Source organism: Ornithorhynchus anatinus, chromosome 1 (assembly GCF_004115215.2).
Source record: "Ornithorhynchus anatinus isolate Pmale09 chromosome 1, mOrnAna1.pri.v4, whole genome shotgun sequence".
Classification (NCBI taxonomy): domain Eukaryota; kingdom Metazoa; phylum Chordata; class Mammalia; order Monotremata; family Ornithorhynchidae; genus Ornithorhynchus; species Ornithorhynchus anatinus.
This window is the reverse complement of record NC_041728.1, coordinates 54503932-54523403: the sequence shown is the minus strand read 5'-3', so window position 1 is coordinate 54523403 and position 19472 is coordinate 54503932. Positions and strand designations below refer to the sequence as shown.

The 19472-nt window shown below is 53.5% G+C and overlaps 1 protein-coding gene across 3 annotated transcripts in view; it reads right to left on the bottom strand.

The window, feature by feature from the left end:
- Window positions 1–19472, bottom strand: part of PPP4R4 (protein phosphatase 4 regulatory subunit 4) — a 46778-nt gene that overhangs the window by 21515 nt on the left and 5791 nt on the right. For all 3 annotated transcript variants that reach the window (XM_029060478.1, XM_029060468.2, XM_029060460.2), the window contains exons 3-14: window positions 17089–17191; window positions 14850–14997; window positions 14299–14372; window positions 12520–12626; window positions 12104–12211; window positions 10208–10329; window positions 5172–5294; window positions 4366–4535; window positions 3696–3815; window positions 2762–2839; window positions 865–948; window positions 296–478 (exon numbers count right to left, since the gene is read on the bottom strand). In XM_029060478.1, coding sequence (XP_028916311.1) covers window positions 296–478; window positions 865–948; window positions 2762–2839; window positions 3696–3815; window positions 4366–4535; window positions 5172–5294; window positions 10208–10329; window positions 12104–12211; window positions 12520–12626; window positions 14299–14372; window positions 14850–14997; window positions 17089–17191 — 1420 coding nt within the window. The remainder of the gene's footprint in view (window positions 1–295; window positions 479–864; window positions 949–2761; window positions 2840–3695; window positions 3816–4365; window positions 4536–5171; window positions 5295–10207; window positions 10330–12103; window positions 12212–12519; window positions 12627–14298; window positions 14373–14849; window positions 14998–17088; window positions 17192–19472) is intronic.

Below are 19472 nucleotides of genomic sequence, written 5' to 3'. Positions count from 1 at the left end.
ATGCCAGGGGCTCTCGGAGCATCTCTCTGACCTTACCCCTATAAAGGCGAGGGAAGGTGATTACCCCGCTGAGGAAAGCAGACCGCAAGCAGGTGCGTGGGGTTTGTTTTGTCATCTTCCCTGGGACGAGAGAAGAACCATCCCACTGACCACCTCCAACACCCACCCAAACCCTGTAATGAGGCAAAGGGCTCTCCACCCCCGACATTGTTCAGCTCCCGCATAGTCAGGGTCATGGCCCTGAAGGAAATGGGAGTGACAGTGGAGGGATAGAGAGGACAACAGCGGGGCTCACGTTAGTCGTCACGACCGCCAGCACCCTGGGTAAAAAGCGGCGATAGATCTGGTCACTTGAAATGACATGAGGCAGACAGGCCAATTTCCGCAGCAGCTTCTCATGAGTCCGCCATCTCAGGGAGGCCGCGGCCCGCCGCTCTGCCGCAGTCAGTGCTGGAATCAGGTCAGGGACAGGAGACGGCTGCAACAGAGAAGGTGCCAAGGGGCTTGGAGGCGACCGACCTGAATCCACATGTCTCCCACCGTGTCTGCCTCAGGGTAGCTTCAGGCCCACTCTGCCCTCCCTGAGGGAGATGTATTCGTCCCCCGGGGGGGAGTGGTGGTCCTCTCTCGATCCGGACCTTGAAAATGGTAGCATCCCTCCCCCAAGCCTAGCCTCGATGGCTGGATCTGGGGTTCAAGGTGACAAGGATCAGGGAGATTGAGCAAACCTCACCAATCCGACAATCCCTGACCGGGAGCTATTACTTGCTGGAGGGACTTGGACCCAGGCCCATTGACCACCCTGAGGGTGCAGGGGTCAGAGGTGGAGTGGTTGATCATAGGGAACCCACCCTGGCCATCTACCTTGCGCTCTTGTGCAGTGCTTTCTCCACCAGAGGTGACGAGCTCAAGGATCTCTGGGAGACGTTCTGTCAATGCATCCAGTACCTTCCAGAGAAGACATGGAGGAGTGAATGGAGGATGGTTTCTGCAACAGCGAGAGTCAGACAAATGGGATCCCGGACTCCACCCAGCTTTTGACCTGACCCTGGAAGTGCCCGTAACTGTAGCAGGGACTTGGGATGAACAAAGGAGAGAGCCCGGATGAGTACACCTTATTGGGGACTGCTTGTGCCATCTCACGTCTGACACCAAAGTCAGTTGGGCAAGCACTCCAGCCACCTACCTGCTCACAGTAGAGATGTACATATCTATAGATGCAGGTGGATGGATGGTCACGACCCAAAGCCATCCTCTCTATCCACACATGATCCTGCCTCCTATTATCTCCCACTCATCTCTTTCTCTCTGCATGCCCTGGGACCCCATGACTCTCGGTGCCATCTCCTGGCTTTTTCCCAACTGTCATGCTTACCTCTCCTGTCCGTCTTATTGCCCTGTTACCTCTCCCGGGCTGTCCTCCAGCCAAAAAAACACACTGCCTCCCCAATACATCCGGCCCACTCTCTCCATCATGTCGCCAGCCTGCATCCCCGCTGTGCTTTCCTTCTGGCCTCTCGGACTCTTCCATTCCCTCCTCTCTTCTCTTCCACCATTGCTTTCCCCGCCCAGCCTCCGCCCGCCTTCCATTTCAGGTTGCATGAAGGTAGGGAATGGTGCCTCTTGTGAAGCACTCCAGAGGATCCAACAGAAGCAGCCGCTAGAGAGACAGCATTAGGTGGTGGTGATCCTCCAGGTCCATCCCATTTCTACACCTTGTCCAGGCAGCTCTGGTACAACTACTCCACAAAACTCCTCCAGGATGGCCATAAAGCCCTATCCTCTGGCCTGCCAGTGGCACAGAGCCACTGTCAGATGACATCCCCTCCGGTGACAACCCCGGGATCCCAGTGGGGGAGAGAAAGCCATTTGCCATTTTGGAATGTAATAATAATAATGATAATAATGGTATTTGTTAAGCACTTAACTATGTGCCAGCCACTGTATTAAGCGCTGGGGTGGATACAAATGGATCGGGTTGGACACAGTCTCTGTCCCATTGTGGAGCTCAGAGTCTCAATCCCCATTTTACAGATGAGGTAACTGAGGCCCAGAGAAGTGAAATGACTTACCCAAAGTCACACAGCAGACAAATGACGGAGCTGGGATTAGAACCCAGGCCCCTGCTCTATCCACTATGCCACGCCGCTTCTCTATGTAGCATTCCATCCGGCACTTTGCTGCGTCAGAGACACAGCATTTGCCCCTTCTGGTCACTGAGTTGGGGGCCTAGCCTGAGAGGGGCCTGGTGAGCTCGGTGCAAGAATGACCACCCAGGGTATGGATTGTGTGCACCAGGTGAGTGACCTATGGTGTACCATGCCATCCAAGGGGGCCCGGGCTCTTTCTCCCATCCCTGCACCAAACAGGCGGCCACCAAACCAAAACACTGCATGTAGGAGCGACAGGGGCTCCCTGCCTGAAATGGAAGGCAGGTGGAGGCTGGGTGGGGAAGCAATGGTCGAGAGGGGAGAGGAGGGAATGGAAGAGTCCGAGAGGCCAGAAGGAAAGCAGAGCGGGGATGCAGGCTGGCGACATGATGGAGAGAGTGGGCCGGGTGTAATGGGGAGGCAGTTTGTTTTCCTGGCTGGAGGACAGCCAGTGAGAGGTAACAGGGCAAGAAGATGGACAGGAGAGGTAAACCGACAGTTGGAGAATCCAACACCGCTCCACCCACCCTGACCCCAGGAGGACCCTAGCCAGTAGGACAAGGGTCACTCTGGCCAGAATGATAGAACAGCCATAAGGCAAGGTGCTTTACCTCCAGTGATTCGTCCTGCAGCAGCGTGACCAGCTCAGGATGGATGAGACACACTCCAGAATCCAGAAGCCTGGAAACCTGAAATCATCAACAACAGAAGGACAGTCAGGCTGTCAAACCACTGAGAAGAGATCCGATGGGGAGCACCACACAACCCTTGGCATCAAGGCATCAAGGAACATCACAGTGCTACCCGCCCAAACTTCTCAAAAAAGAGCTCCAAGTGTCACCCAGCAGTCAGTTCCTGTAGTAGGAAGGCCAGCCCTGAACCCAACTGGCAAACAGACTGCCCATGGTGGCATAGTCCCGCCTCAAGCCCCACCATTCTTTTCCACGGGTGCTCGGCATGGATAGAAGAGAACACTGGTGGTCTTTTCCATCTCAGACCCGAAAGATGGGTGAGAGGGTTGGCAGTCTTCGGCCCCATGTCTCAGGTCACAGACAGCACTCTACTGAACACCCACCACCCCTCACCATTCCTCGTCCCTGACATTGCCATGTTACCCTCCCTCCAGCCTGGGCCCCCCGGCTCTTTCACCACTTTCTCTAGGCCCCAGAGCCTTCCCAAGACAATATCTCCTCATGGGGCCCTATCCGGAACCTCAGTCACATCCTGTCTTCAGTTCCCCTCAGCCTTTCAGAACACAAGGCATCAACAGAGACATCCTCGCCTTTGGGCTTGCGCATGGCTGGCAACTGTCGCCTCCACGATGTTTTCCCAAATGCTCAGAGTCAGAGAGCCCATGCCTCGTGACCCACCCGACTCCAATCTCCAAGAGGGGTGGGCCAATCGCATCAGGGGAGAGTATTGTGTTGCCACCTGGGACCTCAGGTGGAAACCTCATGGGATCCATGATGATCGCACTCATTCGACAACAGGGTTCTGTAAGGTGCCACTCATCTTGCTGGTGGTCGGAGCACTCCCAACACTCACTTCATAGAAACCAAGGGCGACGGCGTATCTGACTGGGACTTCCGGGTCGCGACAGAGGCGGAAGAAAGTCGAACCGAGTTCTGGGTGGAATTTCTTGGGGTCCGCAAAGATGACCATGGCCTATGAGAGAGGGCATGACAGAAGTCTCATAGGACCCTCTCCAGTGATGCATGGCAACCCTATGGGGAGTGGGTTTACACGGGGCCCCCACCTTTCTCTGCACCGGGAAGTATCCCTCGAGAGATTCCAATCCATCTATGAATGAGGAAGGAGAGACACACGCACTTGGTATTCATCCTCATCTCCCTGGGCCTCAAAGAGATGAAACCCCAGTGGACGGGTGTTGGGGTTGCGGGGGGAGAGATCTAGCCACCCCCTCCCCCAATTCCCAGGTCATCCTCCGGGCTCGGGTATCCTGAGAGTGATGGCCCAGAGAAGGCCAACCCCCTGCAGTCAGCACAGACTTGGATAGCACAGCACAGACAGTGGTGCCAGGAGAGGGTTGGAGTGGCTGATCCACGGGCCGGTTTCATGTGAAGCTCCATTTGGGGGCAGGAAACACCGACACCCATACATCCAGTAAGGTAAAGTGAGCAAGGTTGGAATTGGACCACTGGCCATTCATTGGGAGCACCCTCCATGTGTCTCTTGCAGATCAGCTCAGACTCACCGGAAAGTTGTAGGCGCAGTTCTTCCGCACACAGATATATCTCTTCTCCCGTTCCAGGGTCCCCGGTGACGTCTGATTCTCGTCAAGCCCATTTTCCCGCTGGAACCCCAGTGTGCAGAGTCTCTTATAAAATTCCAAGAATCTCAAATGCTGATCCGCAGTTAGGATCCCTGATGTAAAAAAAATCATCTCTCTGCAATGCAGGCCAGGGTGATGCGCTTTTGTGACGAGTATCTCACTCCCATACAAATGGATCACTCCATCGAGAAAATCAGTTGGATGACACCCTCTCACCACCACCCCGTTCCAGAGCCAGAGGTCCAGTGAGACCTCTGAAGAACGAGGGGATGTCTTGATGGCATGGAATCATCTCGGGCCCCTTCCCCCTGGGAGACGGGGCATCTCCAGGCATGATTCGCCGACTCCCATACCAGGAGCCCTGCAAGAGGATGAACTCGATCTGGATATAGACAGTCCGAGAAACTCCAACAAAAGATCCCAGAAGATGCATCCCCGGGGAACACAAAGTGGGCACCCATCAAATAACCAGGTGGGGGTAGGAGTTGGAAACATACACAAACAAAGCTGATAATGTTGGGAATTCTTGATGCCCTCGGTCGACCTCCCCCAGTGAAGCGCCAAGTTGGCAAAGCGGTGGAATTGTCCCGGAAATCAGATCATCCAAGACCCTGTCTCCACAATCGGTGGGGGCTCTCGGCGGACAGGGGACAAATGCGGAGCTGGAACGCTTCTCCCTGGCGTCCTTGGGGAGGGTGGGGGGTGGTCTCGCGCCTCTTGGTTCCTACCGTCTAGTCCGTGGCAGAGTTTCCCCAGGTGGAGAGAGAAAGAAACCAGAATCGATTCATCTGCCTGGAAACACTGGTCGCAGAATTCTTTCACTAAAGGGAGCACAGTTTGACTCCGGTCCTCTGAAAAAAAGAGCATAGGGTTCTCTATGGAGATGCCCACCCGGCTCATGTCCAACAGATCCATGTTAGTGTCTCTTCCGAAAACATAGCTCCCTCTGTTACTAAACCTCCCAGGACTCAAGTTGAGAGAGACCTCCAGGGCTCAGGCAGGCCATGCTTGCCGCTACTTCCACAAAGGCCTAGGACACTATGTCCCTCCAGGCTTCCAGAGATGGATCTCATGACCTCCTCTGGGACCATACCCCAAAGGAAAATGTGCTTTGCATCCAGGGGATTCTTGTTCAGACTTCCTCGAGGGCATCTCCTCCCAGAGCTTACATCTCTCCTTTTCCCATGTCTCTCTCATGGCAGTGCCCCGGCAGTCACCCAGTCAGATCCACGGATCTCCCCTATTGTCCATTCTCTCCCCTTGCCTCCCATCACCCACGCATTCAAGCCCAAGTCATGTCACCAGAACTGCAATCCCATGCTATTGATGGCTCATCCTGCTCTCACTGAGACAGAAAAAGGCTAAGATAACCAACACAATTTTCTGTTGCATCAAGACCATTCCTCCCAGCTCCTTAGGGTTTGTATTCCTTCCCACCAAACTCTGCCCAACTGTTTTGGGGTCTTTTGCAAATGTCCTGGGTGCCACCCCCAATTTGGTGAAAGCACAACCAAAAGGAACCTCGATGGACACTGCCATCAGTGGGGAAGAGAAGGAGGATGGCTGAGAGAGATGCTGACCTTTAGCTAAGATGGAGATGGTGGGAATCAGAAAAAACCATTTCGAGTCCCTAGATATCAGGACTGTTCAGACGCTCACAGGCATTGAGGGCAGGGCCCTGGGACCCTTCATCCTGCACGTTCTCCGAGAGTGCTGTCTAGCTTCTGAAAGATGGTCACTTCCTACGTCCCCAAGTTGACCCCGGTTGGCATTGTCGCACTCAGGGTCGGTCCAAAAAGAGTCTGCCCCAACCCAATCTCAGCTCCTTCCACAGAGGGCCTCACGGACACAGAACAGAGGGGAACTCAAGATGACACACACAGACCTCTCCTCCCCCATTCTGCGGCCCATGTCACCGGCAGGCCAATTCCACGTAGTCCCATCTGGGGTCTCACGAGGGACCCGGATACCAGCGCAGATCTGTCCTCAGAGAGTACCATCACAGTACCCAAAGGATTCTGCCATCAAGACTGCTGAGGGTCTCCTTCCATGTAAGGAGTGTAGGTGGGCCTCTCCAGTTTTCAAACTGTGGGCCCAGACCTGCCTTTCAGAGCTACTCGCCTCAGTAGGGACACCCTTCTCAGGGGCAACTGGTGGGACCCCACCACCATGCCAGACAAGCAGCCTTCTTTGAGAAAGTGGTGCCCGTTATTACCTGAGACTCTGTATGACACTGGAATGGAAATTGGTGTGGCAGGAGTTTGATCGTCACACTAACAGCAGAAATTTCTTCCTTTGGAAGTAATGAATGGGATGTCTCTTTTTTTATGAGTGCTGCCCTTTGGTATCAGTGCTGCCTGCATAGATACCCATTCCCCCATCACGCTCTCCTTGGAGAGTTGATCGCCACACCTCACTCTTCACTCCTTTGGGAAGGTGGAGGCTCAGCACCCCCAAACTCAGCAAATGGCAGAGTCATCAGTGACTGTCAAAGGAGATGGGATGGAAAAACTTCCCATCCATTTATCGTCAAGGCGGCAAAACACCTTCTAATCCATCTATCGTTGAGCTGCAGCACACCAGGCTGTCTTTTAAGCAGGGGTCATTGGTTGCCTCTGGCTGCCTTGGGGCCAAAGCCCAGGGGATGTTGAAGAATGACACCGCCCACTGCCGCCTCCACTGGGGGATGGTAGAGAAGCCGACTGCCCTTCGGGTCTCCTCCATCCCTACATTCCCGTCCAATCTCACAAGACAACAGTTGACACCTAAGCCCTGGACTCCCACTTCTGTGCCATGTGCTTGTTGTTCATGCCAGTCCCCGGCCATAGGCTGCCGCCATCCCAGTTCCATCAAGGGGAATCTTGTGGGTGGGACCCATTCGAGAAGGGAAGCTCAAGGAGGTGCTGGGAGTCAGGAGTGGCCCAGCAATCAGAGCAGTCAGGCACCACCCCAAAGGCCCCATCCCAGCTGTAGCCCAATGATCAAAGCAGTTGCTTCTCTGTTCCAGAGAAGAGTTATGCCTTGCCTAGGGGACAGGCCAGGTCAAGAAGATGAAACCACTAGGATCCGGTCACATGGCGCCAGAACCGAGAGATAGACAACCCAATGGCTTTCCTTGGAACCTGAACAATCCCACACCTAGTAGGACATGCCATGTGGGAGACTTCAGAGTTTACAGATCCTCAGACGCATCAATCTCTCTGGGTCCACTCAGGTGCTAAGGCAAACCCTGCCAGGAAGTCCATCCCCAGACACTGGCAGAAGAGCAGACTTTGGGCAAAGTGTAAGGAAGGCCTTAGGGTGATTCAGGGGTGAGGGGAGAAGAGGGTCATCCATGGCAAGCATCTTGTGGAGGAGTCCTGAACAAATGGTGACAAGATCTGATGCATGTCCAGACTGTTAATGTAGCTGTCGCTTGTCAATGACGAGCTCATTGAAGAGATGCTCAGGATTCCAGTCAAGCACATGTGCCTATATGTCAGGGTCGTCTTGGATGTGGTAGGGTCCCACCTGTCGAGACGAGATCATGGTGTTGGCATCCATCTCCCAGGATGTCTCTCAGGATCCCTATACTCATGGTGCCCCACCCAGGAATCACTTTTGATCCCCACTGGGCCTGGGTGTGTACCAACACTGCACGCTGCCCTGGACAACATCGTATCCTCAGGTGATTGCCATGACGCCCCCTTCCTGCAGACAAATGGATGTCAGTGGGGCCCTCCAGTCACCCAACTGTCACAGCGAGTGGTCCTCCAAGGCAGGGGTTCCCATGTTCCAGGAGCCCTGGCCTGGGACCGTGATATCAAGGGAAGTTCAGAGATGAAACTGGAAAGGCCACTCAGACCCTAGGAAACGAAGTGAACTTGAGCTTTGGGTGACATTCCCCTATTCTCTGTTCCTGGACTTCAGAGGAGAACACTTCCATGGGGCTGACATCTCCAATCTTCAATCCCACCCATTCGTGACAGAGCCTACGAGGTCCCCATCCTGCCGCCATCTCCAAACACCCAGTTCCATCACCCCCTCATCCAAGTCCAGGAGAGGAAATAGCACCCCCAGTCCTTGGAGGATGCTCCTTTTCACAGGAGTAACAGGCACCAACATGATTTTCTGAAGGAAAAAAAAGTAACAGACACACCCATGCCACAGCAGGGCCTGCACATTAAGGTGGCCACGAGTGAACAGAAGAAGAGTGATGCATCAGGGGAGGCCCAATTACAGGAGGGCCATGGAGATAGGAAGAGCAGTGGTCTGGAAGACCTGAGGAGGGAGAGGGTCATGGCTAAACAGAGAGGCAGGACAGAGAAGACAAGCAAGAGGGAAGGAGCCGATCCAGTCCCTCTGACCTGATGGGGACAGTCTTCAGATTTCCAGGGACAGAGGAAGCTTCTTCAAAGGCGATACAGGCGGCCCAGCAGCACAGATGCATCATCTGCCTGGATGACTCCAGACCACCCAGGTAAGCCGGGGAAGGGCTCTCTGGAGAAGGGTCTCCAGAGGTCTTGTTGGGGAGGACCTTTTTGGAAAACTTGTGAGGCACGTTCAAAACCGGGGAAGTTACACAGGCGACTTCTCCACTGTGGGTATGCACGTGCCTGGCCACAGGGAGCCAGGAGGACTAAGATAACCAGGTGAAGTGGCACCAGATTTCAAAGCCTGAGGTCCAGAACTGAGATCTGCCACCCACCGTGACTGGGAGGGACCCAGGGCCCTCAAATGACAGGAAGTAGGAGGACAGACCAATGTCCTGCTGGGATAATTTTTGCCTCCATCTACTGGACAGCCCGGAGGGAGGAGATAGCATTGAGGATAGGCCTGTGGTGTTTGCTCCTGGACCCGGGTGCGGGCCACAGGAATCAATGGGGCAGGGACAAGGTATTCAAAACCAGAGATCTCTGCTCTCATGGGGCAACGGGGTTTACCCAGCCCCCAGCCCCCTGGGACTCAGGTAGCTCTTTTGCTCCCACCCATCTGTCCCTCATGATATGCTCCAGACTGCCCTCTACCTCTCCCCGCATGCCCCGCCCCCCCCCCGCCAAACATTTCACTGTCCTGAGACACCCTCTCTGTCCAGACTGATTGGATCGTGCCATTCCCTGTCTCTGGGATCCTTCCAAAATAACATCTCAAGGAAGACCCATCCATTCCTCCACCTCTCACCATTTCCCCACAGCACCCCGTCGGTCTTGTCTCCACAAATACTCGTCTCTTTCTGACCACCTATGACCCTTTAAAGCACACTTTGTAAACACTCCCTTTCCAGCAGTGACTTGGTCAAGTGCATCTCATTTCCCTTCCCCCAAGTTTCCTTCCCCAACCCCGGTACATTGTCATCTGCATTATGCCCCACCTCTATCAGGCTCTCCCAAACCCCCAGGGGGACACTCTGCAAACAGGCAGACAGATCTCAGTAAAGAGTGTTGATCGAACCAATGCCTTTCCCCCACCATCAAAAAGCTTGAGTGGTCCAAAACCTCCAAAACCCCCACGACTCGGCCGTCGGACATCAGTGAGGTGCCCCATGTCACCTCCTAGGTGGCAGGCATCAAGGGGATCAGGCTGCCCTGTTCGTTTACATCACAGCTCCCAGCAGAGCAGAGGATGGGAGGTCGTCACCAGGGACTGGCGACCTGCACCAAAGCCAAGGTGGGCCTAAGTCCAGCCCACAGATGGAGCCGTTCTGGGCCACAGGACTCCCCTGTTCCTCGTCTCCCACACCCAGGATGAAAAGGAAGGTCAGAACAACGTCCACATCAGGATTTACCCGTATCGAAGACAGGAAGCAGATTGACCAAGGTCTCGAAGGCTGCGAGTCGCACGCCACCACCTTCGTCTCGGGCCAGCTCCACCAATTCGGGAAGCACCACACTCTTGGTCAGTTCCGCCCTGCACAACAAGCAAAACCATCAGTGCAAAGCCCAGAGCCACTTGTCCCATCCCTGGTGCCACATGGTTGGGCGGGAGTCTACGCCGTCATCGTGGGGATGGTTCCCCCGAGAGAGCCGAGTCAGCCCGTGAGTGCCTGCTGCTGGGCGATACCCCGGACATTTTGCGCTGCCTGCCTCAGGAAAGGCGGTCCCTGTGGAAGGACGCCACAGTCTGCTCGATGGATTGATCCAAGAGATACATTTCCTAGCAGATGCAATTATGTGTCGTCTTCTCCCTCTGATTACAGCTTGGAAAGGGGCCCATTTTCATCTTTGAACACAGCATCATTTGTGTGATGCCGTAATCTGCTGAAGGGTCAAGTCTAGTTGAGGGAGCCCCCTGACATCCACATGAAGCATTCGAGAGAACCCAAAGGAACCAAGGACGGGACCTCATGCCTGCAACTGCCAGATGTTGTCTGGAGGATGGACTTTCTTCTCATTTTGGATTGGGTGCACTTGCGTCATTTCCTTCCCAAAGTCTCATGGGTGGATATGGGAGACCTGAACCCCCACAATGAGGCAGATGCAGCACCGTGACTGTGCTGAAGCTGTTTGGACAGGCCCAGACAAGTGGAATCCTCTGCTTCTGATGGAGGACCTCCGAGGCAAGGGTCAAAGGATGGTAGGCAAGGGGAACTTTCCCATCTCTCCCGAGGAGCATTCACCAGCTCTGTTAAGATAAGGGATGGTGCAAAGGAGAGCTGGGGTGTTACAGCCCCAAAATGGGTGAGAACGGGATGAGGCCAACAGATAGACCTCCCGGGCACCACAGGACCCCCCAAAACTCAGGGAAACCCTAAGGACCATCTCTGTGTCCACACTAGACATTTCAGTCTTTGCCTGACTGCCTGATTGCTCAAGAGTCTGTGGCTAAATCAATTAGCAGCTAAAGAGTTCATTCCGTGACTTCTCTGAGGAATTTTGGTTCATCCCAACAACGTTCACCATCACAGTGACCCGTGATATGTTTTCTGCTCACTGATTCCCCCACTACACTAGAATTGGGAAACACGATCCCCATCCTGGATGGGCCCGACCATCTCTCCAAAGCGTCCCTACGGCAGAAACGTAGCCAAGGCTCCGGGTACGAAACTCTAATTGGGTTCCTGATGGAACATCGGCCTCTTCCCCCCCCAAGCCCAAGATTCAATGGGGAGATGAGCATAGCATAGCACTCCTCTCCTACATGTCCTATCCCCTCCTCTGTCCCCTCCACATCCGTGACTAGTTCTGGGCTGATCTTGGGGGTGGGAAGGGACAAATTCTCAACCGACCCCCAGCCCGGTCCCAGATCTCACCTCCAGAGGATGGTCAGTTCACGTCCTACTCTAGGGGCGAAGGCAGGACTGGTCTAGGTCTGCCCTGAGGGACCCCCACCCCACAAGTCAGCCCCAACTACAAAATGATCCTCCCCAGGCTCCCCCTAGCCCAGAAATGACAGAGTCGGTCCCGACCCGGCATTCCAGCTGTCATGGTCCCCCAGCTCGGGAGGGGTAGCGGTTCCATCCCATAGGCCTCCGTCTCTGGCCTGGGCCAGCCCCTCTCATGCTGCTTACTCCAGTGGCCCCAGGCCGTTTCCACCCGCCACTGGCGGTCTTCATGCCCACAAGTCGGGGGATGCGAGAGACAGCCCCGCGCACCTCCAAGTCAAAGGGCCCTTCATCGGTCGAGCGCGGGGCACTGGCCGCGAGCGCGAGGCCGACGGTCTCTACGATCTCAGCGGGGCTCACCCGACGCCCCGGGCGACCATCTCCAGCTGCCGGCACATGCAAGATCGCACCTCATGTTCGACGTCTTGGCAGAGTGACCTCACCAGGGGCAGGATCTCCCTCTTGAGCCTGAAAAAAAGCAGAAGCTCCGATGGGTGCACGTTTCCTGCCACCATGCCCTGCCTCCTGTCAGAAGAGACTTTGCCCACCACCACCTCACCTCCAAGGAGATAATTGGGCCAGAGATATACAAGGGAGTTAACCCAAAAGACAGGCAGGGAGACAAGTCAGACCACACAAAAATCACACCAAGAATGAGCCAATCTACTGGGTTGAGATGATGTGGTCATCCAAGTCTGATGTGAAGAGGGGGGATCCGATCCAGTCGAGGGATACCAAACATCCATGTTGGAGCTTTCCCTCCACCAGAGGCTTACGTGTGGGCTTCAAATCTGTTGGCCAATCTTCCTAGAATCTGACAGTTCATCAAGCGGGACCGAAGTGTCTGGGAGAGCTGCGCCTTGGAGATTAGTGGGCTCAGGATCTATGGATGAAAACCCAGCAAGGGATCAACACGCGAGCTACACCCGGTCCCTCCACGGTACCCTGCATCAGATGGCTCCCATCTCCCACCGCCTCCAGAAAGGGGCATTATCTGCATCGGGACCAGGTGTGGACACTCAGTCCCGCCCAAATGGAGAAGCAGCATGGCTTAGTGAAAAGAGCCCAGACTTGGGAGTCAGAGGTTGTGGACTCTAATTCCGCCTCCACCATTTGTCAGTTGCATGTCCTTGGGCAAGTCACTTAACTTCTCTGTGCCTCAGTTACCTCATCTGTCAAATGGGGATGAAGACTGTGAAACCCACCTGGGACAACCTGATTACCTTGTATCTACCCCAGCATTTAGAACAGTGCTTGGCATATAGTAGGCGCTTAACAAATACCAACATTATTATTATTGTTATCTCTCTAGACATCTGGACTCTGACCTTCACATTTCATGCTAGTGCACTGCAAACCTCGGCTGAAACCAGATGGATTGAACCGTCCTGCCAGGAGGGGAAAGACCACCACAGTGGCATTCTGGGATGCCTCTGGATCCTCTCATCCTTGGGATAGAACACCCAAAGGGTGGGGAGACTTCCCAAAACAGTGAAGGCACAGATCAGATCTGGATCAAGGATGGCATGGCCCGGCCCATAGTCACCAGAAAACAGAGGCATATGTAACCACCCAGATCCATTCCTCAAGGGCTCAGAGCCTTTTGTCTCACGGTTCCCTTGGGATACAAATGACCTCCTTCCCCACTGAAGGAGGATTGGGTCTCTGACCCGCATGAGAGGTAGTCGGCTGAATGTTGGACAGCCACCCCCACTGCCACCTTCAGTCCCTACTCCAATCAAAGATTCAGAACTGGTGATGGGTATTGGGTGAGCTCCAGCTGGCACTCCAGCCATCCGTAGTGGGGCCTCCGGGGTCTTGAAGGCTGTCACCTTCCTGATCACGGGGAGAATCATCTTTCCCATGGATTTGATCTTAATTCCCAGAAGGCTAAAACAGTGCTCGGCACATAGTAAGAGCTTAACAAATACCAGCATAAGAAGGCATGCAGACCTGGGTACCTGGGTCAGCTTCCTCCAGGACCAAAGGAGATCGGCCTGAGAGCTGGAGAGGTGCCCAGGGCCTACGGATGGGTCTACATCCCTTGTGCCCCACGACACTCTCTAACAAGATCATCCTCAGGTACCGTCCTGATGCCCCTCCCATGGTAAAAGTTGATTCACCATCGAAAATCCTCCTCGGGATCAGTGACCCCATGTAGTCCCGGCCCCCAACCCCCAGGCGGAGTCAACAACCAGAGGATTTCCAGCTCCGACTTGGAGAGCTTGGAAATGGTGATGGTAGTAAGTGTGTGTGGTGTGGCGGGGGGGGGAAGGATAGAGTGGGGAATGGAGACGGGGGGAAGAGTGAAGCCTGAGGAAAGAAGGAGGATCAGCAAAACTACAGGAAAAAAAGTACCACCCCCATCCCAAACACCAGAAAATCCCCAGGAGACCCCCTCGGCTGCCACTCCCAAACAGCAGTGGGACCTCCAATCCCACACAGGGAGACACGATGTGATGGGATGACAGAGTCATGAAAACCAGCAGTAGGCAGAGTGGGGCTTTGAGGGCTTTAGTGGGTGAAAGGTCGAACAAAGTGTTTAATATCTTTACCTCACGTCTCACAGTGTCCTTAGGCAGAGTTTCTATAACCGCCAGCAGAGTTTCCAGCCATGCATTTCCAACACCTGTCAGATCAAGGATACCACACGTCAACCACAATCCCATCTTTCAAATCTCAAACTCGGGCCCCATATACGTGCATCCAATGACTTCTCCGATGTCATACGGAATGCCCAAAATGGAGGGTCCCTTTATCTGAATCCTTAGCTTCAAGAATATTCCCCGGCTATCATCGCAGGCAAAATGACTGAGAATTTCGACCCTTCCCAGAGTTCCACCCACCTTCCCGCTGACTCCCCAATTCATCCAGATGGTAGGGCCACAAGAAGACTGCGGCATCCATCATAACGCACAGAGACAACACCTCAACACAGGGCAGTGAACAATCCGGAGAGCATTCAATCGAGACAGCGTTTCACTGTCTGAACGATGCTGTGGCCTAATTGAGGCCACTCCCTTTCATGGGGCTTGGCTGGTGACAGCCCTGGAGGGCCAAAACACCAGAAGACATCAAGAGCATCCCAGCCTAGCAAGGTGCTGACCTGCATCTCTGTGCTCCAGGTGCTGCAAGATGATAGGGAGGAAGGCGCGGGAATAGGTTTGGACAGATAAGGATTCCTCTCTCAGGATGGTCAGAAAGGATGCTGCAGCCGTCAGTTGCGTCTCCACCCCTGCGCTTTGCAGCACCTCCTGTGTGCACAGAAAGGAAAAGGATGCCCTCTGCTCTGGCAGCCCATCCAGAGCTGCCCAGGACTGCCCAGACATTCCAAGGAACATCACCAACCAGATTGGGGCAACAAGGAGGATGTGATCGGGGTTCCTCGGAAAAAACCTGCTCCCACCCGACATCTATCACCATCCCTTCTCCCCCCGGAATCAGCTCAACATCTCGCAAAGGCCATCCCACATGAGGAACGTCAGGAAATGAATTCCAATCACTGGCCCCCCGGAAGAGCACATGGAGCCTGGCACGATTTGGGATGACAGTCATATTTACCGAACGAAAGGTTTCACGTTCATTGCAGAATGCTCAGCTACCCTTTAGGAAATGAGTTCCAGAGGTTGGTTTGGTTTTTTGGCCCAGGGTCTGATTTCCCCTCTCATTGGCCAGCATTCCTCTTTGTCACTTGCACTCCCCATCATTGGGCCTGGCTTAGAAAATATTTCTCTTCTTGTCGGATCGAGCATCGGCATCAGACCTCCCAGGGAGGGAACAATGTCTATGCCATTTCCGGGAAGATGGAATGAGGTGGGGGGAAGAGATCGGGGGGGAAACACCTCTGCCGACATCTTGGCCCCAGAAGGTTCAGGCTGCCACCCAGCTCATCCCAGTAAGGGCTCCACTACCCAGGGTGGGGGATGAGATCAGGTTACCCAGAGAAAGCATCCCAATTCTCCCATCGCCTCCAGGATCCTAAAGTCAGGACTGGCTCAAGGACAATTCTCAATGAAATGGGACACAAAAGATCAGAGTGTTCAGTCATGGAAGAATGGGATGAGTCCCAGTCCCAATCCAGGAAGGGTCTGGAGTCACCCCGAGTTCACAGGTAGGTGCCCGCCTCCCATCAGAGGGTCATGATCTCAAGAGCCAGAAGTCATTCATTCATTCATTCAATCGTATTTATTGAGTGCTTACTTTGTGCAGAGCACTGTGCTAAGCGTTTGGAAAGTACAATTTGGTAACAGAGACAATCCCTGCCTAACAATGGGCTCACAGACTAAACGGGGGAGACAGACAACAAAGCAAAACAGAACAAAACAAAACAAGTAGTCTGGCATAAATATTATCAAGATAAATTCAACTCCAAGCCCAGATTTGGAGACCTGTTCTGCCTCACCCCAAAGCCGGGGTCACATGGGCCACCAATGCCAGGTGTGGCTAGGTGCAGTAGAAGTGAGTCATTCAAAGTCTACAGGCAGACTTCTCATTTATGGATTCAGGAGCTTTGCTATCCAAAGACCATTTGCAGAATTGCTGTGAGTGCAAGGAAGGAGCCTCTAGAGGGTCTGGCATTTCAGATCACATCTAGCATCTGAATGGTCTGAATATTACCATGGCATGCTGACTGATCCCAAAAAGGGTTAGGGATAGAGGTGAAATTGGCTCAACCCTGATACCTGAAGGTGTCAGAGTTCAAATGGCTCATCCTACAGGAGGGGTTCATTTCACGTTTCCTCTGCACAGAGTCATTCGTTGGCCAAAAGGTTAGATGCTGGTAGGGAGCGCAACGTTTATGGTAATGGATTATTATTGTTCTCATGGCATTATGTGTTAAGCACTCACTATGTGTCTACCCCAGTGCCTTGAATGGTGTTTGAGACAGTTTTTTAGTTATTGCAGGGGGAGGAGTCTGTGGGTCCAATGTGGGATGGGGACCATTTCTGACCTCATTTATCAATCGTATTTATTGAGCCCTTGTTGTATGCAGAGCACTGTACTAAGCACTTGGGAGAAAACAGTATAGCTGTTGATACGTAAACTTTAACTTAACAGTGAAGCTAGGATGATCTTATACTACAAAGGCTAGGAACCCAATGGATAACTAAGCTCAAACTATTCCCATGTAACTATTCCCATATAAAAGGTGGGACGTAATTCTGATTCAGATTGTGCAATGCCCCAGAAACGAGTGAGGGGACACCCCCCAAACCTCATTCACTCAGCGGAAAGGATCTTCCGTCAAACCCTGGGCCGCATCCAGCAGCTGGCGCAGACCAACCCTCACATCCAGCGCTTCTCACCCTTCAGATGCTCCCGGCCCACCTCTCACACAAGCTTACTCTGGCTTTGGGCAAGACCCTCCGCAGTGTCTCCGCAGGATCCTGTTGTGTCAGGTGAGGAAGGCTGGCAAACACGCTGGTTCCTTGGACATCTTGACCGCAACTTCAGAAAATAGAAAAGGTGCACCTCGATTAGGTATGGCTCAGATTCCTGTTCCCCATCTCACTTTTGAGCTGTTTAATGATTTAATCTGCCTCCTTATCAACATATTACAAAACCACTGAAATCATTTGATGATTAGTTGGTACTGGTGAGTCAGACGTGAAACTTTCAGATCTGCAGCAAAAGACAAAAGAGGATTCTGATACTTGTTTTCTATGCATTTTTCTATCTGTGACTTCCGTGGCACTTTGCAATCTGCACTGCCACCTGCCCTTTTCGATTCAGAGATTTCTTACTTTAATTACACGCGTCCCTCAAAAGACTCCAAAATGTCAACTGGGACCTCTGAGTCACCCCCACAGACACCCAAGAGGCCACCCGACCCATCTCATGTAAAGGAAATCTGCTCCCATGGCCAGGGACCCTCCTCAACCTCACTCCTCATCGACTCCTTCCCACTCTTCTCGCTCCTCCCCATTTCGTTGCAGAAACACAGACTTCATCTGAATGACACCTTCTCCCTGGGGCTCACTCACCAGGGGGCCCTGTCTCTCCTCCGCATTTTGCCCTGGGGCCACTTCCGCACTCTCACCCTTCCCTTGCCCCCTTCCCCATCTCTCCCCTCACATCCTGTGTTGTCCTACTCAAATGTCACTCACTGCTCTCCTTCCTTTCTCCTCCTCTGACCCTCAGAGATTCCAATCTCCATGATGTTTCTGTCCGGCACTCCCTGCATCCCCCTCCCCATGGGAAATTCCTTCCTGGCTCTGCCTCCAACACATCAGCAGTGTGGATAGCTGTCAGAGTTTACCCCCGCACTGCCCCCATCCTTCTCCCCCTTCTCCCCACTGACTACACATATCTTTAATGATCTTGGCAAATGTTTTCTTTTTGTCAGCAAAAACTCCCATTCACCACAAACTCCCTCACCTCCAGATCTCATCCTTGGGACCCACTGTGGTCCCCGGGCCAAACGTTCTGCTCCTCCATGGTGTCACTGGGGGTTTTCAGCCCCAAATTCAGGCCAAAAGAGCCCACATAGTCACTCTAGGAGCACCCCAGGTGGCCACTGCTGGATCCAAGAGCCCCCTGGTCCTCCTACACAGGTTTTAGGGGCATCCCATTCTCTGAACCCCCTGTCATCACACCACTCTTTGACTGAAGCCCAGATTTCTCCCCCAAGGCACAGGGGTCATCAGGGATCACCTCCCCCGCACGAACCCTGCTATGGGAAGCCCACTGGCCAAGAGCTAGTCTCCATGCCCGCAGCTCCTCAGATCCATGCAACTCCTCCGGTCCTTACTACAGGCAGACTGCAAGATCCGAGATCTCAACTATAAAGTTGAGAGCGAGGTAACAGATTCTAACTAATTCACTTCAACCCACCTTTTCCCAGATTTACTACTTCCCACCTCCAGGACCCTCCTAACTTCCCCATAGGCATCTCGGGCTCCCATCCTTCTTCCCCTCAGGGTATGGAGTCTGGCTCCTCACCAGTCCTGGCCACTGGACTCTTTAACTGGCAGAGTTCCTCTCTAATCCTGCCCCATGCCCTGTCTCCCTGTATCTGACTGGGGTCAGAGGCCTGGGCTCTCCCAGGTACACAGCTTGCCTCCCCACATCTTGAACATTTCGGTCAGACTTCGCACTGGAAGATGAGGATCCATCTTGATGGAATGGCCTCCAGCTCCCATCAGGGGTTCGGATATCATGGCAGCCCTCCTCCAGAGTCCAAAGAGGATGGCACCAAACTGTGAACTCCACCTGCCCGGAGAGACCACTGCCAATGGCCAGTTGGGCCTGAGAGAGGAGCCTCCTTGGCAGAGTCACTCCAGTGATATAAGCTGTGACTCAATCAAAGGAGCCGTCTCTTTTGTGATGAACTACCTTCTTTCCCTGGGAAATCTGAAAAGAGATGAGCGAATCTCAGACAGTCCAGGGCTCCAGGGGTATTTTCGCTGCTGGCATTAGGCAGTGAGTGGTCTGAGAGGTCCAGAGCAACGAGGGTGACTTCACGAAGGAGCTTCCAACTCAACAGATGAGAAGACTTTGCTGCAGGACAGGGTTCGGATCAACCCCGATGGAGGGCCTCATTAGGAGGTATGGACAGGAAATTGCAAACAACTTCAATTTAAGGAGAAGGTGCGAACCTCTGATTATAAGAGATCATCTTATAGGGTCAGACTGAAACAATAAGACTTGATATACCTATCAAGTCCCCAGAAGAATTCATTAAGGTGGCAGAAGCCCATCATGCGTAAGCCAGAACTTCCAGAAGGAA